Source organism: Branchiostoma lanceolatum, chromosome 15 (genome assembly GCF_035083965.1).
Source record: "Branchiostoma lanceolatum isolate klBraLanc5 chromosome 15, klBraLanc5.hap2, whole genome shotgun sequence".
Lineage (NCBI taxonomy): Eukaryota > Metazoa > Chordata > Leptocardii > Amphioxiformes > Branchiostomatidae > Branchiostoma > Branchiostoma lanceolatum.
This window is the reverse complement of record NC_089736.1, coordinates 5,954,738-5,981,331: the sequence shown is the minus strand read 5'-3', so window position 1 is coordinate 5,981,331 and position 26,594 is coordinate 5,954,738. Positions and strand designations below refer to the sequence as shown.

The window sequence follows — 26,594 nt, the reverse complement described above, 5'->3', positions numbered from 1 at the left end:
GTGTTTGTCGTGATGTGTATTTTTAGTCGGACACCTTGCCTAGGGCACAGAATTATGTTTATGTATGCACAGATGTAATGTATATACAGTGACGTCACTTTCGGTCGCACTTTCGGCTCATAGCCAATCAAAATGCTCAATGATGACTAAGCCAGTCATAGGTAGTGTCCAGGGGCATCCCCTTAAAGTTACCTGTATATCATATCACCTGAACCAGTTACTAGTAGTATTAGCTCAGAACTGTGACAGCCGGACCTGCGCTGCAGTGCTAGAGCGACTAGTCACAAACTACCTTTTCCTACAGTTTGGAAGAAATTCGCATCCATCTACAGAATGGTGACGGAGAAGCCCCCTATCGACAGCGATGGTTATTTTAGCCGTCGTCGCGGACATGGGAACTTTGCCTTGGCCTCGCTGGTCCAACTCCTGACGGCGTGCATGTCGGTAATCATCATCGTCCTGGTGATCCAAGAAGGGGCGCGGCTGAGAGAGCGTGTGGCCGTCCAGGGCCGGGAGATAGAGGAGTTGTCAACGCTGAAAGACGCCGTGTCAGACTACCAGAAGAAAGTGGTCGACTACGACAAGCAAGTGGCAGCCATGAATGCACAGCGAGAGGTTGAGGTGACATTCCTGAAGGAGCGGCTCCAAGCCCTGGAGGCAAAGATCCAAACACAATGCCGCAATCAACAGGTAAAATTAGCTGTTGCTAATTTGTTTTTGCTCCCGCGATGTCATAGCCTGGTATCTAAACCTATTGATAGCTACTGAGTCTCTTTCGCTCTCTTAATGACGATGTACTCCTCATCGTTATTTCTCTCTTACATGATAGGAGGGGCCTGGAAAAAGCGGTGTTGGTCATCGAGTGAAGAGGGTGGTAAACTCCGTGACCTGGCCGGCTGGCTATGGGGCAGGTGGTAAGTACGGATCTTGTTTACAAGTTGAGGTAATGTAGGCATCGGTATGAGTACAGTGATATTCTGTGTTTCCATCGTATCATTTCTTTATCTTTACAAAGTTCAAGCTATCTACTTTGGTGCACACTCAATACAAATATAATGCGCAGATACACAGCCTGAGTCCATCACAGTGAAGGAGCGTTCAAACCACGCCTCCTTTTGACTTCTCGTGTAACCTCTCTGGCATTGTACACAGAACAACAAATAGTGAAGCTATACTGATGTTTGATACTACATACACTACATGTAAGTGCAACCCGACCTGTGTGACGCGCTGCAGTGCATATTTGTCTCGCGCGGTACATTTTGTTTCTTTATGGTTCCCAGTTGTTTCGCTACATTGTCAGTTCGATACAGTACGTTTCATGCTACATGGCATGTTGAAAAACGGAGACATAGTTTTGGGTGTTTCTCTCTGTGCGTGTGCGTGTGTGTTTCCGGACTATTGTAGTCAGCATAACTCAATAACATCTGGATGGATTATGATGAAAATCAAGGTCAATTTTGGGCCCCCTGGTATGTGACCTTGGCACTGCAGCAGAACTTCTGTTTTTGTATCTTTTGACCTTGATATGCTATGGTCTTGATATTTTGGTTGCAGATAGCTTGTGATGTAAGAAAGAAGTGGTGTAGGTTTGCCCCCCTCCCAGCAGCTTGTTCTGGAACTGCAAGGGCATTTTTGTCCAAATCTTTCAAGGAGAATAACTGAACAGAGAAAGAACGGATTATGCAAATTGACGCATAATTTACATAGTTAATGAGGAAAATTTATATTTGCAGTGTTTTTCCACTATATGACTCACATTTAACATGTAGTTTATGGCAAGTAGAACATTAGCAGGTACCAATTATGCCAAACATTTGAATAATTAATGCAAAGGGCTATAATTCTTCTAAGTGGTAAATGATTGGACTATTAACATTGTGACCTGTGTAAGTCAGTGAAAGGTGTACTTGGTCAAGCATAGATTATGCAAATGTGAATGTCATTTGCATAATCAACATATTTCATGGCGATATGAGGTCTCCGAACTCTATTTCTTGTTTGTCTTCAGCGTGTTTGCAAGGTCCGCCCGGAATCCCTGGCAGAGACGGCCGTGATGGGATGCCTGGCCGAGACTGTCCCTGTGGATCAAATAAAGGTACGGTCATAGACTTACAACTGATTTTAACTGAAACAGGCATATCTTTCCATACTTCTGATTTTGACAAATTAAACATCACAGTGGATACAATGAAATCTGCAGAAATGCAAAAACGGTTTGTCTCCAAAGTTATTTCCTTTTGCTAGTCTGAAATCTGGCTTTGTTAGCTGTAGTTTAGCCGTTTCCAACAGTCCCCAAAGGCATAAGGCTATTTTTTTGTTAAAGAAAATTAAGATACAAAGTATGGGACCAATCTAATTGTTTGGTTACAGATGTGGACGAATGTGCATCTAAAAATGGTGGATGTGCTCAAACCTGCACAAACACCGTGGGGAGCTTCGTCTGTTCTTGCCGTGACGGTTTCGTCTTGAATGCCGACGGGTTGTCTTGTGATGGTGGGTGGAGTTTGATCAGAACTACAAGTTTTAAAATGTTTCGCTCATACGTTTCACACATTAGAATATATATTCAAAAGACGCTGCTTGTTTGTTATTTTGCTTAAATGATTGACAATTGTAACGGTATTGCTAAAGATGACCCATTCTTCTCTTGAATGTTTTTCTTTTTCACACAGATGTGGACGAATGTGCATCAAACAATGGTGGATGTGCTCAAAATTGCACAAACACCGTGGGGAGCTTCGTCTGTTCTTGCCGTGACGGTTTCGTCTTGAATTCCGACGGTCTGTCTTGTGATGGTAAGTGGAGTTTGATTATAACTTCAAGTTTTCGCTCATACTTTTCATACATTACAAAATATAATGCGAGAGATTCAAAGGCACTCATTGATTGTGATTTTGGTTGACAAATCTATTCCAAAAAAATTACCCATTTTTCTCTTGAATCGTTTTTGTTTATATCACAGATGTGGACGAATGTGCAGCCAACAATGGTGGATGCTATCAAAATTGCACAAACACTGTGGGAAGCTTCTTCTGCTCTTGTGGTGGAGACTATGTCTCAAATACCAGTGGCTTGGCCGGTGGTGGTGAGTTGCCTTCGTTTTTAATAGAACCAACGTTAACAGTACTAATACCAAACAATAAGGGGGTTTGTGGAAAGAGCAGTCCAGTCCGGCAGCAGAAAATACGCGGCACGTTTTCCTGAATCAAGACCATACCTTTCTTTCAACCCACCTTCTAAGTGGTGGATGTCGTAATATGTTAACTTAATTAAACATTATCAAAACGTTCTCTCTTACTTACATGAGCACTCCAGTAGACTTCCATGTAACATTTTACGCGCAGTTATTGTGACAAGGAAATAAGTTTCCGAGATCAAATTGAATTGCATACACATCATATGTGAAAAATCAGGTTTCATAGATAATTTTTAAGGCTCCCTTGGAAATCAGTTACATAGTTATCTGAAAGGACCACCCTAAAGATTAATAGATAAATAAATAAATGTTATCCTTTCTGCAGCACTACCATCGTGTAAGGCATATATAACAGCTGGGCTAAGCCATGGAGATGGACAGTACATTGTGCAACCAGATCCGTATTCAGAGTCGTTCTCTGTCTGTAAGTACCTTACGTGTATCCATCTGAAGTGAAGGATTTGAATATCTATTGTTAAATCTTAACCATGGGTAACATTGTTTTTGAATATTTCTACGGGGTTGTAGTAATTCAGGGTGCTATAGTGAATGCCAGTTATACCGACTATACAGATACAGATACATTCCGTTGGGAGACTTCAAATCAACGTATTTGTGATGGCAATGTGTCTTCAGGCAGTATTTTTTAGTATGTTGAGGTACTAGTAAATCAGAAGTGAAATGAATATTCTACAAACACAATCTTAGAGGGGGTTTAAAGGACAAAAAATAAACAGTAATAAGAGTGATCTATGCCCCACATTACAGATTGTGACCAAACTACATTGGGAGGTGGATGGATGAGGTAAGAAATACAATACATTTTGTATATTTGTCTTGTATCTTTTACTCATCACAGCTTGCACACATGCTCGTATATATATGGCCGCATATATATGGTGGCCTATATGTATATATTTACCATTCGAAAGTCGCTGTACTTTTTGTTGCATTAATATAACTTTCCTTTCTCTACATAACACATTTCCATACATTAGGTTTTTGATGGTATTTAGTGTCAGTTTCATAAATGGATGCGTAAACTATTGTTCTTTGCTAAATCTATTGTCATTTGGAACTTAGGATGGGATCAAAATGTCTTTCTGGTATGTCCTTGTAACAACAGAAAAAAGCTAATTTGACAGAGAATTGTCCTAAAATCCCACAAAATCCCCACATACATACATACTTCGGTACGTTTTTCTTCAACTTCAGGACATTGTATTTGTTACTCTCACTTTCAGGTTCTACTACAAGGATGGCCCAAATACCTGCCACAACTACCAAGGAATCACCTGGACTGGTTGCATCATTGACAAGATCGGCGCAACAGACTTTCTAGTCAGTGATGACATAACCACAGGAAATACGGACCAATCCTGGCTGTTCCGTGGATTCGGGTACGTTGTTTGATGCCAAGTACTTTGTAATAACTTGCACAACTAAGAAACATCTAAAGCCACACAGCAATTAGACCGATATCCAAACAATTACAGTTTAGATAGAGTTTGGTTATTTGATCACCCAGCATACACATGTACTTATGATCAAACCCTACATTTATGGCCAAATTGGAATATTCATTTTGTGTGCACACATAAAGTAATGAAATTAATGTCTAGGAACGTACCAACACAAATCAGCTCATAATTCTGCTCACCATTTTTTGTGTGTGATGGACTGATGGTGCTACAATGTACATATGTGCAGGATAGGGCAATTGTTACCTCTTGGTAGAAGTTACTGGGAGAATTTCTCTTTTGGTCACCTAATACTGTCTTTACTATATAGACTCAAAAGCCTCGTTTGCTACAACTCACCCTGCTCGTCGTACGCAACGCTCGAAGACCTGTACGGCATCAACACCCTGCAAGGAGTTGCAAACCTTGGGAACTGTAGGACTCCTTCTGGATCGTACGTCTACACTTCAATCTTAAAAAGTATTGGAAATGGTGCAATGAAATATTTCACAAAATTTATATATGAAAAAAAGATTTGGACATTATGTTCACATTCATTACCGCTGGAATATGAGAGACGACACATTTTTGATTGGCTCCTCTTGTATTTGCAGACAATGGTCCCAGGGATACACAGGTTCCTACGTGTTCCTCAATGGAACTCTGGAAACGCTGGGCAGCTGGACTAAGATGCGCGTTGGCTGCAACCACCCATATACATATGCAGCTGTCGGACAAGTTACCAAGATCAGGTTTGGAGGGGGTCCTTACCACTCTGGAGAGTTTGTGCACTCATCTTGTAATGCCTACGCGATCAACTACCAGAACTCCATCACTTCTCGTTGGTAAGAAATTATCACTTTGGTAGATCTAATTTATAGAGCAATTTACATGCCCAATCTTCGTTTATAGGGACAATTGGGGGGAAAGTATTTTTGCAAACAACTTAACTGATGGCATTTGTAACAATGCTTCCTCTATGATAGACTACCTTTTCCAGTTTTGTCTTGTGCTGGCCGTTTTGTTATTAAGTCATTCAATTGTTTGAACAATATTATTTAAGGAGAAAATAACGTAAGTCAGGCGATAACGTAATGTCACATTATCATGAGAATAGCCCCTGGTGGAGGCTAGCACAATGGAAAGAAAGAATAATAAGTCACTTTGGAGCAACTAGAAATGGTAGAAGCCAAATGATTCGTGTAGTTACATACGGTATCACACTTACTATTTAAAATGGGTAAAGCTACAAGTAAAAGGTTGGGTGTGGTTTGTATTACAGGAACACAAACAACGTCAGGGTGATGTGGATTCGCTGAAGATGAGACAATCAGCCGAACGAGCACGTTGAACAGATACATGTAGTTGAACTAGTTCACCTGATTATTGTAAGGACGCCATCTTTGTTCACTTAGTACTTTGGTCTATGTAAGATATGGTGATATCATCTATTAGGTAAATGTAGATTTAGAATACATCAGCAGAGGGCATTATATGGTACAAAACTACAAGGACATCATGTGTATTTAGCAGTAAGAGATTTAACCAATAGCTTTAAGGCATTGCACACTGGGGCAACACCTAGGCCAGATTCATAATATGATTACTAGTACATGCATAATGCACTTACGATATACTGCAGTAACGTTACGTGCATATTACCAGGTTTATATAAACTTAAAGTTGTCCCTAAAGACTAAGCGACTGTCCATTTGTTTTATGTCAAGTACAGAACTTGGGTGTTTTGTATCAGAAAAGAGATTCTCATAGAAGTTGTAAGTCTGTCATTGGAATAGAATATAGAAGTTGTAACTTTGCCATTGGAATAAAATAAATAAGAGTCATACTAGTGAGAATGTAGCATCTCTCATACCCTTTTGAGCACTAAGAAAATTTTACTTTCAGTTTCTAGAAACAAAGTTTGGTGTATATAGGTACAAGAGGATTTTCTAAATAGATGGTGGTGGCTTACAATTCCTTTGGGGCGTCAACACAATCGAGTACTGTCATCTTTATGTTGCACCTCAGCCATTGGCTGCAAGAGAAGCAGTCCAATATGGTTGGCCAATCATGGCTGTCCATCAAAATTAGTTGCTCGACCAATGAAAGTCTATTCCTATATTTGTGTGTTCAGACCGAGATGGGTGCCACCACATACCACTATCCACAACTTCAAATTCGTATTATGCTGAGGTCATTATTTGCTAACTATAACAAGCCAAACTGACATTCCAATGGTCCATTATCAAACAAGAGTTTGCGGATCTCATACCGCCATGAAATATTCAGTTTCCCTTTTGTCTTAATTTTGTCTGTTTAACTATGATTATCAATTATGCAAATGAGAATTTGATTAACATCACTTCCTGTCAGTCAATTTGTATGTGGCTACCATATGTAGAATACATAACTGTGAAAACACAGACCAAAAACAATGCCTCTCAGTGAATTAGTAGGCTTTTTCATTGACCCTATGACCCGGAATGTCTGTCAGCTGTCACACAAGGTTGATGAATTACTAATTCTGCCAACTCTGAACTCAACTTCCTGTCACTCCCGTCACTCTGTGGTAAACGTGACTAAAATTTGGAAAAGAGATGCGTGAAGAGACACACCAAAAATAGTATCAACTCTGTTCACGGAGGTAATAATAATAATCTCATCATCATCATCATGTCGGGCGGGTTGCCCGGACTAAGTCAACCTTCTTCCTCCAGTCTCTACGGTCCGCCATTAAGTGCTCTAAATAATCTACCCATTATCTATTCAGATGATTCCATAATTTTCAATGTTGCACAACTACATTTCATTTTTAATTAGCCTCAAGTGTTAGCAATGAAAACAAAAGTCTCAAGAAAACACAAAAGCAAGCCACCAAGAATCCAGTCTGCTGTTGAAAATTTATTTACAAATCCAGGAAAAGAGAATGCCTTCCATTTTTGGAAATACAGTAGAAGACATGGTTAAATAGGTGAATCTTCAAGAAAGCTGAGAGTGGATATAGGTTTTAAGTGCACAGAGACTTGGGAAAGTTTGCAAAGTGTCCATGTAATATCAACTGGCAGAGCAGGCCTTCAAACAGCTAGGATGTTTTAAAACTAGCGGTCAATACCAGGGTTATTCTAACCAATCGATTGGTTTGGGGATGGTCTTTCTTTGCAGATTATAACCTGTTTAAAAGTACGCTGTTTCTCTTTTTTCAAACAGACCTACTGTGCTCAGTTGACGATTCATTGTACATATTCATAATACAGTAGTAAGTTCTGGGAAAACGTGGTTGTATACAGGATAGCAGGAAAAAGAGGTGTGGGTTTGTTGCGGCACACAATGTGTTTTAACCCACCGGTACAGTTTACAGTGTGTTACAAAAGTTTGGTGACATTCATATCTCCATAACTACAGGTATTTGTTATCAATGGCAAGGCCATTACCTCTTATCAACTAGAGCCCCAGCAAAATACTACTGTGTGATAACTCTTTTTTAATATGTTCATATGAAGTGGTTACTGTTAACTTCCTCGAGGACGTGCATGCAATTTTTTTCGGAAACAGTTAACAATCCTCTTAGAAGCTATGAAGTCGCAACGTCCCTTCTCCGATCTTGTTTCAAGATCTCCTGATACCCCTACCTACCGCTATACCATGCAAGGTACCTACTATACTGATAACCAGCCCATTTCATTCAAAAACAATCCAGTTACACATTTTTTAATGCAGATTATGTATTCTTTGTGCTAAAGCAAAATGCATACCATAAAACTTTCTTCAACTGATGGTGAAAGCCTTTACCACTAATATATTCATTTTCCACTAATTTTGTACTAAGACATTCACAGGTTTGTACCAAGAAAAAAACTCTCCTTATATCAATACCACACTTGGTAGAATCTCCAGAGAAATTTGAGACATAATTCTTATGAGCATGATTTCTGCTGCCTCATCACTATGTTCAACATAAGTAAATTTGCCTTTTTTTTCCTTTTCTTAATTACCTCAAAGGCAGTAACAAAGAAACTGTAACTCCATGATTCTTTGGCGATATTAAGGCCTAGTTTTTAAACCTGATAAACATTTTTCCCCACTTCACTACAATGTAAATCCTAATATCTTTTCTTCCCCTTGCATTTAAATACCACAATACTATGCATATCTAGTATATACAGCCAACTTCTGCAAAAAATCATGATTTCAAAAACACAACCAGTTGACCCCTTAACCGTTCTGTTAACCACTAAAGTACAAAATTACAATAAAATATATTATGTATTCCCTCTCCTTATCAACATGTTTAAGCGTCATAAATAAACAAGCTTGACATACAAAACTTGGAATCAAAGGCAAAAAACACAGCGGCACGGTACTTCCAAGAAAAATAACCGAAATAAAAACAACACCCCATGGGATAACGGTTAAGCCACAGGTTATGGTATAGCAGCAGAATTCTTGCTATTGTGAACAAACATAGCTTGCTTTTTTGGCAGCGCCTCAGGAGCGGAGCCTTTTTAATATATGTTGTCTCTGTATGTATTCCCCATGTCACATCTCCATCCCACAGTGTTATTATCTACGAAAGGAAACCAAAACGACCGTGGGAGTACAAATGTTCATAATTGTCTTCGTCAATGGTCATGACTACTCTGTACACAAGCATGCCATTCTCGTTAATTGTAATTTTTTTGTAAAGTGTCAAGAACATGAACTTGCTGAGGGCATGCAGTGACAATATTTTACATCACCCTCCCTACAGAACTCTGGGTATAAATGTCCACAACCAGCATGTAAAAGTTTCTTGGGTATCTCTGCCACACTTCAATTATTTTTTTTGCGACACCTCAGGGCAGAGCCGTTTGATACAGTTTAATGTGGTGCACCTCAAGAGTAACATTGCCCCTGTAGTAATACCTTAAATAAAATATCTCCTATAATACAGTTTTAGGTATTTCAAAAACAAACAAAAAAACAATATCTCACCAGCCCTCAAATTGTCATGTTCATTCAAGGTGCAATGTTTATCACAAAAAACATTTTCCTCTTCTAAGGTGCTTCACAATAATTGGAAGAAATGCCAATTTTTTTTTCATATGTACATTAGCCTCAACTGAATGGAGGTAGACCAGAACAAAAGAAAGACTCAAATACAAACGTTCAAACCCAGGAAGCACAGCATAGTTCTGTTTACCCCTTCACCTCTGACCTCTAAATATGGCTAAGTAGTATAGAGGAGGAGCAGGGAAACCTAGGTGCTCTGAACAAAACATGTATGTGTATTTTTTTTTGTCATTTAATTTTTATATACTTCAGCACATCATTGAGTTCTTCATACTGCCTTGCAAAGAGAGACCACATGTGGTTGGTACACTGTAATTTGTGCATCATCGTTTTAACTGTGTAAGTGTGCTTGGAAGAGTGTCAAAACTAAACAGCTATAGCTAATCTCTACGTTCAGTTTAAGATTACTGTTCCAATCTGAAAAGCAAGCTGTGTTCCTGTACAGTAGAATAAAGCCTTTTTCAAGCCAAATCCTAATAGTCAGAAATTTTCTGTTTGCCATACTATCACCAACACATTCTGCCAGTGAACAAGGGCCTATCTTATAACGAGAAGCCCTCGCAGAATTATTGCGGATCTTTTGCATGGTGGCTTTCCCAAAATTTTCAGTGAAAACACTGTATTTCTGTTTTTGTTCATACTGCACCCCAAAAACTATCTAAGGCTACAGGATTTGTATTTAACAAAGAAGTCGAGGTCACTAATTTTACTGGTCTACAATGACTAGTCAGGCATTTTCCAACACACTGAAAATGTGTGTGTGGATAAGATGGATTTTAACCTGTGTGTGTATTTTCTGTTATAAACAAAAGCACATGTACACGGCTTGTATTGATTTTAAAAGTAATAGGCTGTGGTCTCACACCTTACGTAGATTCCACCTGCCTGATATTTCTCTCAAGTTCACGGCTATGTGGACTGATGCTTTCATGCAAATGCCCGTTTCTTTGTTTATTTCATCTCCTAAGCCTGACCTACTGATGCACTGGTAACATCTTTTTTCACCAATGGAAATCAAAGACCTCAGCTTTGCCCCTTCAGCTCTTGGCTCGCAAACGCCAGTACCCAACAACACCTTCCCTAATCCTTACATGGTACTCGTACCAGAATGGGAGCCATGCATTTTTCCTGTAGGCCAGACTTTTAGCCTGCTTACATCTTTGTAGAGGTAACTGTCCCTAGAAAGTGGAACAGCGTATCTCACCCGGCAAGAAAGCAGCCTTGTCGAAACAATGGACATTACTTTCCAGAGCAACCTAGGTGCCTACTCCTCCAGGCTTGAATATCAGAAACGTAACGGTTTGGTCGTATTTGTCATCGCTTCCCTCTCCTCTGACCATAAGTTATGATGTCCCATTGTCCACTGAATATAAACTCTTCCTTTGCCAGCCGACATATTGAGCTGGATACATGAAACAAAATGTCAACTACTCGGAACTACCAGTGCGCGCCCTGGACTAGGTGGCGATTTCTCGGGGTTCTCGCATGGGATGGTTTCGTGCCGGCGAGCGGTTGTGTGAGCGGGAAGGCGAATGTGGAAGTCTCTCTCTACTCAGGCTGACTTCTCTCCGAGGATCTCTCATGTCTCTGTGGCCCCCGAGGTCTCTGTGGCCGTGGCGGTCGAGGTGTGGCTCGGGATGATTGTCAATGTGTGTCCTATCTACCCGGGAGTTTGCGTTGTACTCGGGACTATGGCTGGTTGGAAGGTCGTGGGGCGGGGGTCCTCTCCGCGGCGAGCGAGGCGAACGATCGTCATGCACGAGATCGGGACCCTGGTTAGTAAACGTGGGTGACAACGAACATGCGTGTTACTAACAGCGACAGCTGCGAGAGGCCATCGGACATGTTAGTACGTACTATAACACAACCATAACATAACACAAGGGTAACGTCAAAGTGAAAATTTGAAACTCGAAGGGTACATGCCACCATACAAAAGTGTAAATGATCTTCACTTCATTAGTATTTACATGGGGTGGGGGTTTAAACAATTTGAGATATGGGTAGTGGGGAGCAGTTCAACTTGTAACACCCTGTAAATGAAGAAGAGAGACAAGCATTTGCTAAGCTACAAGACATTCGCAGACATTATACAAGCTATGCAAATTAATACCATGCTGACAATCTACTTGGTATTTCCTACACAAAAATTTACTAGCAGACTCTCTTCCGTTTTGCTTTTCCGTTTTCACTGAACTGAGCCAGCAACAGCCATCGATTGCAAGCACACCGCACTTTGCTTCTTTTTTAAAGCTGTTTTCAGTGCCGAAAACACAGATTTAACCTGATTCTGTATCTAGCCAGCTTAAGAGTGCGATGAGCACCACGCAGCAAGCCAAACAACATCGCACATCATGAGACTTTCCATTTCATTATCACAGATATGGATTAGCAGTGTTAAATCAAACAAAGCCACAAAAAAATAAACAACAACGCCCTTCTGGAATTTTTCTGCCGGCCCAAGATGTTATATTCCTAGCAGTCCGAACAGCACTGGACTTGCTAGTTTAACGGGCCTGGCAGGTGAAGCAAACCAAGGGAAATGCCATGTCAATTCAAACTGATGACCTCATGTCAATGGTTTGCTTGGGGTTATCGTTGTTCTCAAATTGCTGTTGACCAATGAAGGGGGTTGGGAGACCTCCCACTCACAAAGCTGGGCAACTGTGGCTCAAATTTGGCTCATTGAGAGTGGAAAACTGAGCTTGGGTGAGCTTTGTATCGTCAATTTCCAGCATGCATGGCAGCCAAGATGTGTCAGCATGATTTTGAAAAGGCGCCCAGTCCTGACCACAAGGATCTGGTTGTCAAAATCGTCAAGATTTTTTCAACTTCACGTGGAAGGTCACAACTCAAATTCTGATCCGATCGTTCGGGAGATTTTCGATCATTTCCGGCGAGGGATGACTACCTGGCGAGACGATGGCGTGTTTTGTATTTTCCTCGCCAGTTCGGCCGTGGGGAGCGGGCCGGGTGGGACGTCCGGCTTGGGCAGTGGTGGGTGGGTTGCCCGCCAGTAAGCCTCCAGGTATTCCGCCAAGTGTTCACAAGCCTCGTCTAGTTGGTTCTCGTCCAAGATTACGTCAAACATTTCCTGGAATGACAAAAATAGACTCCTTTTAATCTGAGCTGTCAATACTTGTAATAGTCTTAGTCGTACTAAAAGGGATCGTGGTATCTATACATTAGTCAAATATTCTTTCGTGCCAAAACAAAATATCTTTTCTTAAATACATGGTTAAAATGCCTGCTCCAATTTTCAAATAACTTCATTAATACATGCGTTTAACTACAGTGAAGATGTTTAAATACAGCCTCATGAAGGAAAAGTCTTGTTTTCTACTCTTCAACTCTAGAAGGGAGTGTTAGTCCTAAACTCTAGAAGGGAGTGTTAGTCCTAAACTCTAGAAGGGAGTGTTAGTCCTAAACTCTAGAAGGGAGTGTTAGTCCTAAACTCTAGAAGGGAGTGTTAGTCCTAAACTCTAGAAGGGAGTGTTAGTCCTAAACTCTAGAAGGGAGTGTTAGTCCTAAACTCTAGAAGGGACTGTTAGTCCAAAACTCTAGAAGGGACTGTTAGTCCTAAACTCTAGAAGGGAGTGTTAGTCCTATTATTATTAACTCTAGAAGGGAGTGTTAGTCCTAAACTCTAGAAGGGAGTGTTAGTCCTAAACTCTAGAAGGGAGTGTTAGTCCTAAACTCTAGAAGGGACTGTTAGTCCTAAACTCTAGAAGGGAGTGTTAGTCCTAAACTCTAGAAGGGAGTGTTAGTCCTAAACTCTAGAAGGGAGTGTTAGTCCTAAACTCTAGAAGGGAGTGTTATTTTCCACTAGATTATGTATCAATGAATACATAACCAGCCAACTTTTTACAGGATTCCGCTTGTGGTGAATTACACAAGGTGTGTTTTGTAAAAAAAAATGTAACTCACTAAACCCATGCAGACCCTTTCCATGTATTCCCTATACGTATACTCACATCCTTCATCGTGAATATGTTTGGCATGATTGAGGGGGGTTAAGCACAATAAGAAGGCCAGTTGTTAATAAGATATAAAGGAACACATAACAAGACAAATTTTTCTTAACCCTGTTGACATTCTTTGTGTAACCTAACTTTTGTCAAGCCTTGTCAGGTACATTGTATTCAGGCATAGGCTGAGGTTGTTTAATTTAATTAATTAGAAAATAATTAATAACCTGGGGAATTTAGTAGAATACTGAATGCTTTTTGATGCGCACAGGACTAGTGGGTACTTTATCGTATACTGTAATAAATATTCATCTTTACTTCATAAAATTAATATCTATTGGAAAAAAACTCCTTTAATGATGAGGTTTTAATGATTATGTTTAGCCATAAGTATGGCTAAACATATTGTTTTCTCTCATGTTTCTTCTTCTTCTTCTTCTCCTCCTGTCAAATCTTCAAATCGATTCATCTCTGTCATTTTTTGACCAAATGACCTGAAATTTGGTACAGAGGTAATGTAGGCAAAAACCAATGTGCGTTCTTTTCCTTTTTTTGATATTGACCTTGAAAGTGATTTTATTGAGGTTTTTAGGCTATTTTTAGCATATCTTGGCCTCCTGCGCCCTGGTATTTCAACCGAATGACCTGAAATTTGCTGTATATGTGGCTTGAACAAATATTTAAAGGACTACATTCCCATTTTTGGCATACATATATTCAAAACGATTTATTTTGGGCTTTCTTGACAATATTTGCCACTTCTGTCACTTTCAATACTACATATGACCTACAGGTCATTGACCCCTAGTGCCTTGCACCTGGCCAAGCTGGAAGTTTGCTTACGAGGAGGAAAGACCGGACATTAACATTTAACGTGATTATCTGGAAAACACCATGTTCCCTTAAACTCAGTGGTTAAATTGCAGTTTAGGAAATTTTATAACAGAAAACAAGTTAAATCAATGATTTTGTGAATGTTTATTCTAGCATTAGTTATTCCAGATATTTTCAAACTCCAAATTCTTCAACACAACACGGGAGATCGTTTCTCCTCAGACTGGCGCGACACTCCTGTCAAAATTGATTGATGATCTCTCTCTGCCGCCGACTTCATACATGATCAAAGGCAGGTGGTAGGCGGTGCGCGGGGAAACTTAAACATATAATGTAGCGAAGTGTTGCACAAGGAATTCTCACGCTGAGGGGTACATGAAATAATGCTTACAAAATAGACCTCTATGAATTGGGCTACATTCAGCAATGGTAGACGGATTCGGGGCATGCCGCGCAAAACACATGGTCTCACTGGGGACAGGCGTTTTGGTCCCGCACGTTGTCGCAGCGGTGCGTCGACGCTACGCGATCGAAAGCACGCCGCTGTCTGTCTCGGACCAACACGCGTCTCCCGTGATGTGTAGCGTCCACCACCAGGCCTTCCTACATGTCCTACGTACGGGCGTATGGATCGTAGAATTCGGCAAAAAAGGAATGATTAGGCCAGTAGAGTCAGTCCCCGGTAAGGTCAATGATTCGCCCCTTTGCGCTAGCTTGTAACGTTAAATGAATGTACCCTCTGGTGGCCAAACTTCACTGACAAACTTTCTCCCTATTATCATCATGAGCTTGCGTTAGTCTGGTACTAGTGACTATTATGTGCCGGGAATGTTTATCTATCGCACGCCTTGGAAGGAAGTTCAACCATGATAAATGGTCGGCCGTTGCGAAAATTTGGAATCCCATGCTGTTGATTTTCGTGATTGAATCTGTAAGAAAATATATTTTCATGTCGTTCATGTTTTTGGGACGGACGCCGGGACGGGGTGAATTTTTTCTATCATTTTCGTCCCGTTAGTAATGCAAATCGAATCGTGTTGCACAAGAGGCAAAACACTAAAAACGTGGGTCTTGTGGAGTGTTTTGGAGCGGGAAAATGCCGGATATTAGCGGTGCCGAACAGTGTACATCGTCGCGCGCGGGTGAAGCTCCGTCAAAACAAATCCGCTGGTGGTCTAGCGCGGCCACCGAAAATAGGCAGAAACACACAGGAGGACTTAGCACCTTCGTTTATGAGGGCAATTGTGAAAATCTTTTGTTACAAATTGTTCGAACATTGAAACATTTGGATAGATGGTTTGAAACTGTTCTAAATAAAGAGATTTTTGTGTAGTTACGTTCGAAATGTTTCCAACGTATGTGAAATAAGTTCAAACATGTTATAAGTTTCAATTCTAATTGTTTGAACACTTAAGAACTATTGTGACTTAGACATTCTTTTAATCAAAATAGTTCAAACATATTACAAATATTATATTAAAACCCTCTCGGTGACTTTGAATTGACTCAAATATGTTGTTTTTGGTCATTTCCTTCGTCTCCTGTCAAATCTTCATATGTATACTATGGAAAACTTCATTCTTCCCTGGGGTTGATCTTTTTTAATTCAATTTTGAACTGGGTTGATTATGCGCAAGAGTGTAATTTTCAGCGGATATTTTTCGACTGGTTTACATGGAAATGGCACGGAATATCTATCCCATTCATGCAAGGGGAGGATTCTTTAATTATTTCTTTCAATTTTGAGCTGGAATGATTATGAAAAAGTCCATTTTTTAGCAGAAGTGTATTTGTTAATCAATTAGTGGATATGGTTGTGGACTGGTCCATATTGTGTTGAGGTGCTACTGGAAGACTCAATTTTGGACTGGGGTGATTCATTTTTTTAGTGCAAGTATTTTAGAATGGTCCATTGTTATTTTGGGAGAGTCCATTTTTTGCATGGCGAGGAGTATGGCTAAACATGCTGTATTTGCTCGCAAATGTTGCCTTTCTAGTTCAATTTTGCTTTAGTTTATCACTGATATTGTAAAATATTGGAATGCCTTGATTTCTATGTGTTTGTTTGTGTGCCCTGTTCAACTCCATGGAAACCATTCTTTAGGCATATTCAGGATTTTATCTTAAGGTTGAATAAAGGCACATTCTAAAATCTGAAGGTACACTTACTTTATTTTGCTTTAGTTTATCATTGATATTGTAAAATATAGGAATGCCTTGATTTCTATGTGTTTGTTTGTATTGTGCGAGCTGTTCAACTCCATGGAAAGCATTCTTTAGGCATTTTCAGTTTTTTTAAAGGTTGAATAAAGCTACAATTCTAAAACCAGATGGTATACTTACAGGTGGACACTGCGCCAGTTTGTCTGCTGCCACCAGCTGCACGTTCAGGTGTCTGCTCTGTGACTTCCCTCTGGACTTAATTAACCTGGTCAACACCTGTCAAGGGACATCAGAGTAGTGTCAGTTTACCATGTAGAAACATAGTGGAAACTTGAGTCAACACGGTAGAAAATTCACAAAGAAGAGTTCGAAGATCTCTTGACTCTGGGAAATATATAGAGTTTCTTGTATGTCTTGTTTGTTTAATTGTAGTTCATTCATTGTGATAAACATTACGTGTCCATTTATCCCTTTTGTTACTCTTGACTACGAATATAACTTTGATCACAATAAATACCTCCCATGAATTAGTAGCCTCTCCCATTGACCCCATGACCTGGAATGTCTGTCATGTCTGATTAACCACTAGTTCTACCATCACTGAACTCTACTTCCTGTCACTCCTAGAACTCTGACTTTTGCAGTGACACCCACAAACTTCCTCCCGCTCTACTGACAGTGTATTACTAAAGAGAGACACTGAAACACAAATATCCAGATACACCAAAAACAAAATGTCCATAGAAAAACGGAGGTAACCAACCTTGGGAGAGCCTATTTTGACATAGCAGACCAGTGGAGCCAAGGATGTCTTGGCCAGCTGGGCGGGATGGTTGATGGTGTCGCAGTCCAGAACCACCAGCTGCAGGGAGCGCGCCAGCTCAAATATCCTCTCAATCTCCGCCTGAACTTCCGCTGTGGGAGGTTACCATGGCAACAAACGGTTACTACGGAAACTATGCAAATCATGTTTAAGGAAGATCTGTTTTCCTCAAAGTCAAAACACAGATTCATTTTATACTTTATAAATAACTGTAGGAAGGTCAAAGACTTTTCTATCATTTGAGATTCAAATGAAATATGGATACAATGTTAGGCGGACTACTACACACTTGAAAGGTTTTAATGTAATTTTTAAAGAAAGCTTCATACTAAGTCTAGTTTTTACTTTCGTCTTATACTACAGTAGCACAAAAGGCAAAGGCAAGTTAGGCTGAGCATGTTTTCTTGTACACTGTTCACTACATTCCATTTCATGCTATCTTTAGCTATACATGTACCTGTATTTGACTTTGTTTCTCTAAGTATATTAGGTATGAGAAACAATACCCACATTCCAACAACATAAATGGGCAGAAAATTATAAGCAAGAAATCTGAAACAAACAAAAAACAACCAAACAAGGACTCACCTACTCCCTGGCCTCTAGTGGCCGAGCGATCGCTTAATTTACTACTACTGTTGTTCATTGTTCGTTTTGCCAGAGCTATGTCTGCCGTTATTCGTGTGATAACTATTCTGTGGGTGGAAAAAAGAAACAAACGACAACATAATCAGGAACAGAAAGGTAAACAGATGTTGACAAACAAGCAACCCCGAAACGCACTCACCTATCGATTGTGATCTACTGTTGGATCGCTCCATTATTGCGCGTTTACTGGGGTTGTTTAATATTGATCGTTTTGCCATAGCTACATCTGCTGTAATTCGAGTAATTACTATTCTGTAGGTAGGAAAAAGAGGAAGACATGAAGGGTTAGTAATACTGTACACAGAATCCTCCAATGTCTGAAAAACTCGAGAGATGTGCAAGTCTTTTGAACCATCTCTCTTGCTGACTTGTGTTACACCGTAGGTGCACTTTTTGTAGGTTGTTGTACAATTTTGATGCTGTAGAATTTTCAGGCAGACTGTGACAGAAACAGAACCAGCTGCCGACAAGGATCTAGGCCAATGATTTCCATAACAAGACAGCTGGATTTTGAGGGACACATGCACGACCATCTCTAGAATGCCCTTCTTTAGCATCCTACAGCATGCATGGTTGATCAAGCATTTAAAGAGTACTTTCAGACAATGGAGGCTTTTTGTTAAAAGCCTGGAAGACATGACACGTCAAGAAGACAAGTAAGTTAAAGGTGAACTAATGAAAGGAATGTCTTATATTGAAGTTAGCAAAACTGGTAAAGAAGTACTGGAGGTATAGTGTTCAAATGTCTTTATGCTAATTTTCTGGAATAATAAAGTAGGTCTAAGGAAGACATTCACCATCTCAACCGTTAAATATAAACCCACAAAACAGAAGCAGGTCTACCATCAAACCTCCACATTGAAAGTGCAAGCATTCCTAACCCTCCCACAACAAGGAAAAACAGATGCCAAGACAGTAAGTGAATGAGTGGGTCACTTACCTCCCTTCGAACCTATGCTTTAGGAAGTCAAACAACGCTTTCTGCATCATATCTGTCACCTGTATGGGCAGAATGAATGAAAACATCAGTCGATTTCTTGTTTTATTCATTATTGTGAATTTCTTGCTAATTCTACAAATGAATTAGCCTGAGTACCGTCCTCTATAGTGACCGCTGGCTCAATGCTTTACACTTGCTTCCATGTTTAGCAAGTGAAAAGCACTGAGTCAGCAGTCACTATAGAGGACGGTCCTCAGGCTTCAAACAAATACACAAATCAAAAACAATACCCCCGTTTTCACGGAGGTAACAAGAAGACTCCTTACCTCATATCCTTTAAGGGAAGGCCCAACAAATACTACCGGTCTCATGGAAGGCACTACTTCATAAGGGGGAATGTTCTCCACCTGTGGGAGGGGGGAGGTGTAAGGTTAGAAAACACATTGTATGGAACCACACACCAGATGTTACTGGTTCATCCCTTATTTCCATCACACTACAAACTAGCAAAGCTGTTTAACAAGCCAAGAACCCTTGTAAACCATAAAGGGCCCCATTGCGACAGCTGAAAAAAATGGCGACAAATAAAGAGAAGTTACAAGAGTCAAGAAAGGTAACATAGTGCTGTCTTGGATTTTTTTCTAAATTCTAATCTTAATTATAACCAAGTATAATAAATCTCCAACCTTCACCCAGTCACCAGTCCTTACTTAGGTGGGTTTGGGGTGGTTTTAAGGGGATTAATCTTAAGAGGGGTTAGTAGACTACCACATGGCATGCTACGTTCCAAGACAGCACTGTTTTAAACTGTATTTTGGGCTGTTCCAAGGGTGAGGCAGAAGAAAAGTACTTTTTTTCTACTTCATTTCTTTGGGATTTGATCTGAGAAAACGTTTTAGCCATCTGGAACAACCCAGTTGTTTGTGATTCAGTAACCGTGGAAACCAAAGGTTAGAGGTGGTGTTAGTATTTCTGGAAGAGAGAAGGAACTCTGGGATTTGAGTATCGACCACCAGAACTTGTAGCACATACCGCTTCCTTTTCCTTATCCTTTTTTTCTGGCTTATCCTGCTGCATAAGTGAGAGCAAAGGGAGCGAAGCAAGTCAATTCAAGTTGTTTTTATTTCTTTCACGAATACCTGTGCTGCCAGAGCTTCAGCTTGTTTTTTTGAAGGAAGCTGTTTGACCAAACTTTGTCCCTTCAAGATAGAAAAAATTGTCATATTTGAGACATGTTTTCATAATCATACCGATATACAGTCAGAAATCATGTATACTACAATTTGACACTTTGTAGTGAACAAGGTCTGTCTATTCAAAGTAACAAGCTATGAAATTGTGTTCTAGGTATGGGGACGAGCAGAAATTGGCTCAGACAATTGCAAAAGAAGGTCTATTTACTAATCTAACAGACATATAGCTCCACTTTTCTCTTCCTCTGAAACATAAACAAATTAAAATTCAATGTTCTAAATATTTCCTGCCTGGACTACATTGTACATTTTGTATTTTCTCTAAATAGAGATTGAAGCGATATTCAAAATTTGGAGCTTTCTTCATTACAATACAATGTTGTTATGCTGCTATACATGTATGTTAAAGAAGCTCTACAATGTAACCTCAAATGTTCAAAAAGAAAAGTTCCGAGAAATTTTCATCCTCTACTTCTAGCAACAGAGAAGATGGGGTAAATGTGCAAAAGAGTAAAACATATTGTAGTGATGTTCTGACACCATGTGTTCTGTGTCCACAGTGCACAGAGTTAACCATTTGGTGGAAGATATTTTTGTGCAAAAGAATGACAATACTAACAATGTGCTATACAATGGTCTCAGATTAATGACATTCAATACAACAAATATATCACTCTAAGGTTACTATGTAAATCAATATTACACAATACAAAGTCATTGACAACATATTGAAAAAAACTCAGTCAAGAAGTGTAATTATGCAAAACTACATCAAACAAAATCAGTGGAACTAATCAAAACTTAGTTGTGATAAACTTTTTGTGTTGAAAATAATCACAGCAACTCTGAAACTTTCAAATGTGAGAAGTTGTTCAAAACAGTGCAGGACAACTTTTGAACCTTTAAGATGGTACGAAAAATACAGTCGAAAGGCAGCACTGCCTGAAAAAAATAACAGTACTTGCCAAATAAACCTTCACAACCAACTTTCCTTTTAGTCACAGACGTGAATTTGAATGACATGAAATGTTATGTAACATTATCCCATGGGATGCAAAGACTTAGGATCTGTGCCCTAATATGATTAATAATTTCATAATGCAACAATGCCTCAAGGCAAGTATTACATTTACATTATTACCAGTGTCTTCTCTTTTCTGAGATATGACAGGAAGTTGGAAACATTTCAAAACACAGTTATGAAGTATTGATTTTGCACTGGTGTAATACAGAAGAAATCCTCAGAAGTCTATAGCGTGTCAAGTAAATATATCGTATTAAGTAATACTGTATACATGTATATTGAATATGGTCCTGAAAAATAACTTCTTTGTTGTTTGGACATAACATGTAAAGCCTCATACTCTTAAGATATGATTTGAAATAAAAAGTACTTAGTACAGCTATTTGAGTAGAACGAATACCAACATTGCTATCATAAATAGTCTTGCAAAAGATAAAAAAGAAGAATTCCTCTGGAACTAATTTAAAGCACTTTGTTGTTTGGCTACAACATGTAAACTCTTATACTCTTAAGATATGATTTGCTATAATAGTACTAGTTATTCATGTATCAACATTGCTCATAAATAGTCCTGCGAAAGATGAAAAAGAAGAATCCCTTGAAAATTAGTTTCAAGTACTTTGTTGTTTGGCTATAACATGTAAACTCTTATACTCTTAAGATATAATTTGCTATAAAAGTAATGACTATTTGAGTAGCATGAATATCAACATTGCTATCGTTAATAGTCCTGCGAAAGAAGAATCCTGTGAAAACTTACCTTTTTAAAGAAAGGTCTTTTCTCCTTCTTGGTGGGGGTTGTGAGGCTTGGGGTGGTGACACTTTGGGTTGACCTCCGCACATTGCTGAGGGAGTCGCTGTCCTCGCCAAGGTCAACTCCGTTCTGCTCCGAGTCCAGACCTGGCGAGAAGACAGTCCCCACGTTCAAGATTAGTAAAAAAATCTTCCCCATGGTCTGTGTACATGAGGTCTAATGGGTTAAGGTGACGCCAATGTTAGGATCAGTAAAGTCATACCTTTTGCCAATTGTCCATCTGTTTCATTCCTTCATTCAGTCTTTGTTACAAATTTTATGACTTCTTTGAAGTCTTCTGCTTAATGCCCTTGTCACACAGTAGAAGAATCATACGGCCAAGGAGTCTGCGAGCTCTAAATGACATTTTCAGCAGTGATGTAGCCAGTGTTCTCTCAATCATTGCATCATTTTCAAAGATCGGCCAATGTTGGCAGGTTCCTGAGTGCCGTCAAATGTCTCTGGCAATTCTAAAATTCAGCAATCAACAAATATGGCTGAATTTCGTCCACTGTGTGACAGGGGCTTAAAGACTGTTTGAAAGTTTCTTACACATTTTACAGCTCAGATGCAAGCAGCTTTATATTGATATGTTTAAATCTTATCCCTACAAAGCACTCCAGTCGAATCTTTTTCTCATCCTTTTCTTAAACTGTCTTTGATTTGTTTGCGATGCTATTTTCCTAGGTCTCATCTTAAGTCAACAGTGAAATGTATATTTTTAGTAGTTTGATGGAGGTTTTTCATGAGATGATGAAGTTTTTATGTAAACTTCCCATGAAGTTTGTGTAGAACTTTGAACTTCGAACTTATCAAGTGGCTAAGAAAAGATTCATGCTTGTAGGTCAGAGGTCACTCTAGGTCATAGGTCAAAGATGCTGAAACACAACTTACTACCATGCTGAGAATGAGGGGAAAGGGCAAACAACTTTTACAGGGAAAGAGAGGATAGATTTGGTTGGTGGATCAAACTTGTGGAGAATTGAGAAGTTAGAGGATGGTTTGAAGTCACTCTGTTGTTAGGTATCACACGGATGTTTTAGGGTCTCACACGGGTGTTTACCTTCTACAGACGAAAGTCTATAATTCCCTGTCCCCTCAACGGTGAGGAGCTCTATGGGGAGGAATAATGAAACGGGATCAAAAAAGCACAAGCGGAACAAAAGAAACTTAATATTGTAATCATTATGGTAGCTGTGGAAAGATTTGCCTCATGTTAACATAGATAACGAAAGACAACTAAGGTTAATATGTAGAGTAAAAAGAAAGTAAAAACACAAAATTGTTTTTTTTTACAAAATGATAAGTTTTGTCAAAAGGCTGGGATCCGGAGACAATAGATTGTTACCAGAAGTTGAAAGTAAAAGGGATATCTTAAACTTTACCATACATACTTAATATGCGACAAGATGGCTTTCTGTTCAAGTTTTTCAGCAGAATTGTTCCAAGATCTTGATGCATTTTTAAGTTCAACTTTTCTTTCGAGCTTAAGTATAACAAGGTATATCAGATTCATAAGTCAAATCGTTGATCAAAGTTAAATGGTTCTTACATTTGGCTTCAAAAGAACTTTTTATGGGTATACATTGCATTTGTGCAATCCAAAATTGGTCAATTGTAACAATATCCGCACTTGATAAAATAAAACATTTCTTGATATTCGAAAATCTCCTGCAGAGCTTCATGCCTTGTCAAAAAGCGTTTAGACTAAACTAGAGCTTATGCTGATAAGCATAAGTTACTGATTGTTAGTGCTACTTCTTTCCAATGTAGTACTGCATACATCTTTTCAAGGTGATAACAGCTCACAGGAAAGATTCTATGCTTAGTAAGTAGAACAAAAACAGAGAAGATCTGAGTAGAGGGCTGTCCATACCTGACTCTGAGGCTGATTCTCTGTCACTTGCTTTGCTGTAAAACAAAAGGTAGAGCATAATTTGCTGTTGTTACATGTACCTTATAGCCTGTTCCATTCAGACATAAAACTAAAGCTTGAGCAATCAATCTTGGAAGCACACTATTTCACAAAGTTTCCATCAACACCGACATGAAAAGTTACTGACTTGGGTGTAAAGAACGTACCTTGAGTATATCCTAGAGCGGTTTTGTGCTGCAGACTGCTGTAACCTAATGTTCTCTAGTTTGACAGGACTTGGTATAAACCCCACGTCGCATCCTTCCTTCACCAACCGACCAATCCACCATTCGTTGTTGTATTTCTAGAATGAGGAAACATAGTTGGTTTGCTGCAACGGCTCATTTCATCTGATGCACATGATTCAATGCACCATTACTTGAAGACTTGCTAGTAATAGATCAATCTCTTGGAGCGTGATGAATATCATCCATTGCACTTCATTCGTATCAGTTCTGGGCCTATCTTGCTTGCCTCAAGCAAACTTCAGACACTGCCTAAAAGACTTCACGACAAAATCCATCTGGTATCTATTACTACTCATACTGTAGATGATACATATTACTACATATATTCAAAGCAACCTTTGCGACCTTAGCGAGAAACTTGGATCATACAACCTCTCAGATATAGATCCAGAAATCTTATTTCAAAACAAATCTGCCAACTTTCTGTCACCATCTCATTTATACAGAAAAAACGTCCAGAGTCCAAGCCCGTGAAATATACTACAAGAGATGGCAATCTCCCACCTGGGCCTTTGAAAGAAACATAAAAGGACATGAAAAATGGCTAGAATAAAACTGATGTTCCTATTGACAACATATCAACTCCGGTTTCTCAGAATAAGATTTCCCAAGAGTTTTGCTTCTACTGTAGAAAAAAAAGGTTATTTCTCTCGTTTATTATTGAAACGAAGTTGCGGTGAATGAAAAGACTTTCTAATCAAGGCTCAAGTCCACAAGACCATAATTCTCGATAAGGCATCGTCTTGAGACCATAATTTATCTCTTAGTAAGTCCTTTTTGTCCCTCTTGCAACTTGAGTGTTGCATGGTTGAATTTCAATTTTCTACACTTTGAACTGTGCCTTGTAAAACAAGAGCACTTGGTTTATTTGGGTCGATTACTCATGTATACAGTGTCATCTTAAAGTTTATGAGGTGTCTACTTCCCAATCTTGTCAGGGGCATCTTCATTCCCGGGTAATCTCAGAATGATTGCATAATGAAATGCTCAACATTTTATCGCACATGGTGGAATATTTTTCATCATGGCTACACTTGCAGATCATGTCAAGTGCAATTAGTCATGCAGTATCGTAAAGATTGTAAAAGTAATCAAAGAAAGGTTTCACAAAGTGATCATTCAGATAACAAACGGTCAGACTACCATGTAACACTGGTATAGTTTGAAACAATCAAAATGACAACTTAGACAACAAATACTGACTATATAGATCTTTGTAAAGAATCTTTTTGACTGCAAATTTAACAATCATGACATTTGAGAATCCATGGTACTCCATAGCTGACAGCATAAAAAATTCAAACATGAAAAAAAAATGTTATACAAATGTAATTACTTACCTCTTTTATATGTAAAAAATCTCTGGCTTCAAATCTGACTGCCTTGCCTTGCACAGGCGAGTCATCATCAGCCATAGGATCATATCCCACATTTGTTCGTACTGCAAAGGCGACTGGCTTTGTCTGTAGGGAAACACAAAATACAACATTTAGATGAGTCAATGAAGGTTACATTATATAGATATGCAGGTACATAATACATTATAAAAAATGAATCTAAGTAGCAAGATGGTCTTGTGGCTAGTGTTGTTGACTTAGAATCTAAAGGTTCTGAGTTTGAATCCCTTGGAGGCCCCTATGTTGTGCCCTTGGGAAAGGCACTTTACAGCTACTTCCTCATTCAACTCAGGTGAAAATTTTGATTAGTACCTAGCTTTCGATATGGATAGGACGTAAAACCGGAGGCACCCTGTTTGAGGAGAGCCATACATTTGTACCTTAAACACCGTAAAGATCCCACCATACAAACAAACATGGGGAAAACTGTTGTTTATACAGGGATATTCTATTATCAATTGTTCAAATTGCGTAACAGGTACTTAATATGATATCTTTATCAAGCATATACATGTACCAAAATAACTACACTTCTATTTGTAACTTCTACACTGTATGTTGGATTTACCGAAAAATCTATGGACATGCTTAACAAACTTAACACCAAGTCTTCAGATATTTCTTTGAGAATTATCCCAGCCATCAAATATTCAAATTCCTAGTTTAAAACTTTAAAACACCAGAGACAAAACTAGGAGGTCCTAGATCAAGAAACAAACAGCATTGTCTCCTTTTCCTATGAGACCTCCTCATTCATAATATATGAATCAATGAAAGTAGAGACAGACATGGTTGGACATGGGTGGATTTTCATCTTCTCTGTTCTAGCTCCACAGCTTTAGGCAATAATGAATACATCACGATACATTTAGAACTATCGTAATCCATATCTCAGTTAGGGCACTATGGCACTGGGGTATTGCGAGTGCAAATCAGATTT

The 26,594-nt window shown here is 39.2% G+C and overlaps 2 protein-coding genes across 14 annotated transcripts in view; one reads left to right on the top strand and one right to left on the bottom strand.

Annotated features, from left to right (window-relative positions):
• Positions 1–199: 199 nt before the first annotated feature.
• Positions 200–9,036, top strand: LOC136420911 (uncharacterized). Of its 2 annotated transcripts, XM_066408040.1 has the most exons (12): positions 200–690; positions 830–914; positions 2,012–2,098; positions 2,374–2,496; positions 2,676–2,798; positions 2,966–3,088; positions 3,525–3,623; positions 3,968–4,004; positions 4,444–4,599; positions 4,991–5,113; positions 5,274–5,504; positions 5,942–9,036. In XM_066408040.1, exons 1-12 carry the CDS (start codon positions 334–336, stop codon positions 5,976–5,978), a joined length of 1,581 nt encoding a protein of 526 aa, XP_066264137.1. In that variant the 5' UTR covers positions 200–333; the 3' UTR covers positions 5,979–9,036. The 2 variants fall into 2 exon arrangements, with proteins under 2 accessions (XP_066264137.1, XP_066264138.1); XM_066408041.1 differs by lacking the exon at positions 2,374–2,496.
• LOC136420909 (voltage-dependent L-type calcium channel subunit beta-1-like) overlaps positions 7,541–26,594 on the bottom strand; it is a 56,794-nt gene continuing 37,740 nt past the window's right edge. For 6 of the 12 annotated variants that reach the window (XM_066408028.1, XM_066408035.1, XM_066408038.1 and 3 more), the window contains 13 exons: positions 25,598–25,720; positions 24,177–24,313; positions 23,971–24,005; positions 23,158–23,208; positions 22,062–22,201; positions 20,224–20,283; positions 19,411–19,491; positions 19,085–19,143; positions 18,284–18,396; positions 17,437–17,588; positions 16,854–16,949; positions 12,620–12,802; positions 7,541–11,480 (listed from right to left, as the gene is read on the bottom strand). In XM_066408028.1, the coding sequence (XP_066264125.1) occupies positions 11,166–11,480; positions 12,620–12,802; positions 16,854–16,949; positions 17,437–17,588; positions 18,284–18,396; positions 19,085–19,143; positions 19,411–19,491; positions 20,224–20,283; positions 22,062–22,201; positions 23,158–23,208; positions 23,971–24,005; positions 24,177–24,313; positions 25,598–25,720 (1,545 nt within the window). In that variant the 3' untranslated portion in view covers positions 7,541–11,165. Of the gene's footprint in view, positions 11,742–12,619; positions 12,803–16,853; positions 16,950–17,436; positions 17,589–18,084; positions 18,192–18,283; positions 18,397–19,084; positions 19,144–19,410; positions 19,492–20,116; positions 20,156–20,223; positions 20,284–22,061; positions 22,202–23,157; positions 23,209–23,970; positions 24,006–24,176; positions 24,314–25,597; positions 25,721–26,594 lie in introns of all 12 variants that reach the window. The other 6 variants (XM_066408030.1, XM_066408029.1, XM_066408039.1 and 3 more) reach the window with 6 other exon arrangements.

Coding starts and splice junctions, on each gene's coding strand:
- LOC136420911 (XM_066408040.1), top strand. CDS start 334: ATGGTGACGGAGAAGCCCCCTATCGACAGCGATGGTTATTTTAGCCGT. Junction 2,099..2,373: donor TCCCTGTGGATCAAATAAAG/GTACGGTCATAG, acceptor GTTTGGTTACAG/ATGTGGACGAATGTGCATCT. Junction 3,624..3,967: donor TTCAGAGTCGTTCTCTGTCT/GTAAGTACCTTA, acceptor CCCACATTACAG/ATTGTGACCAAACTACATTG.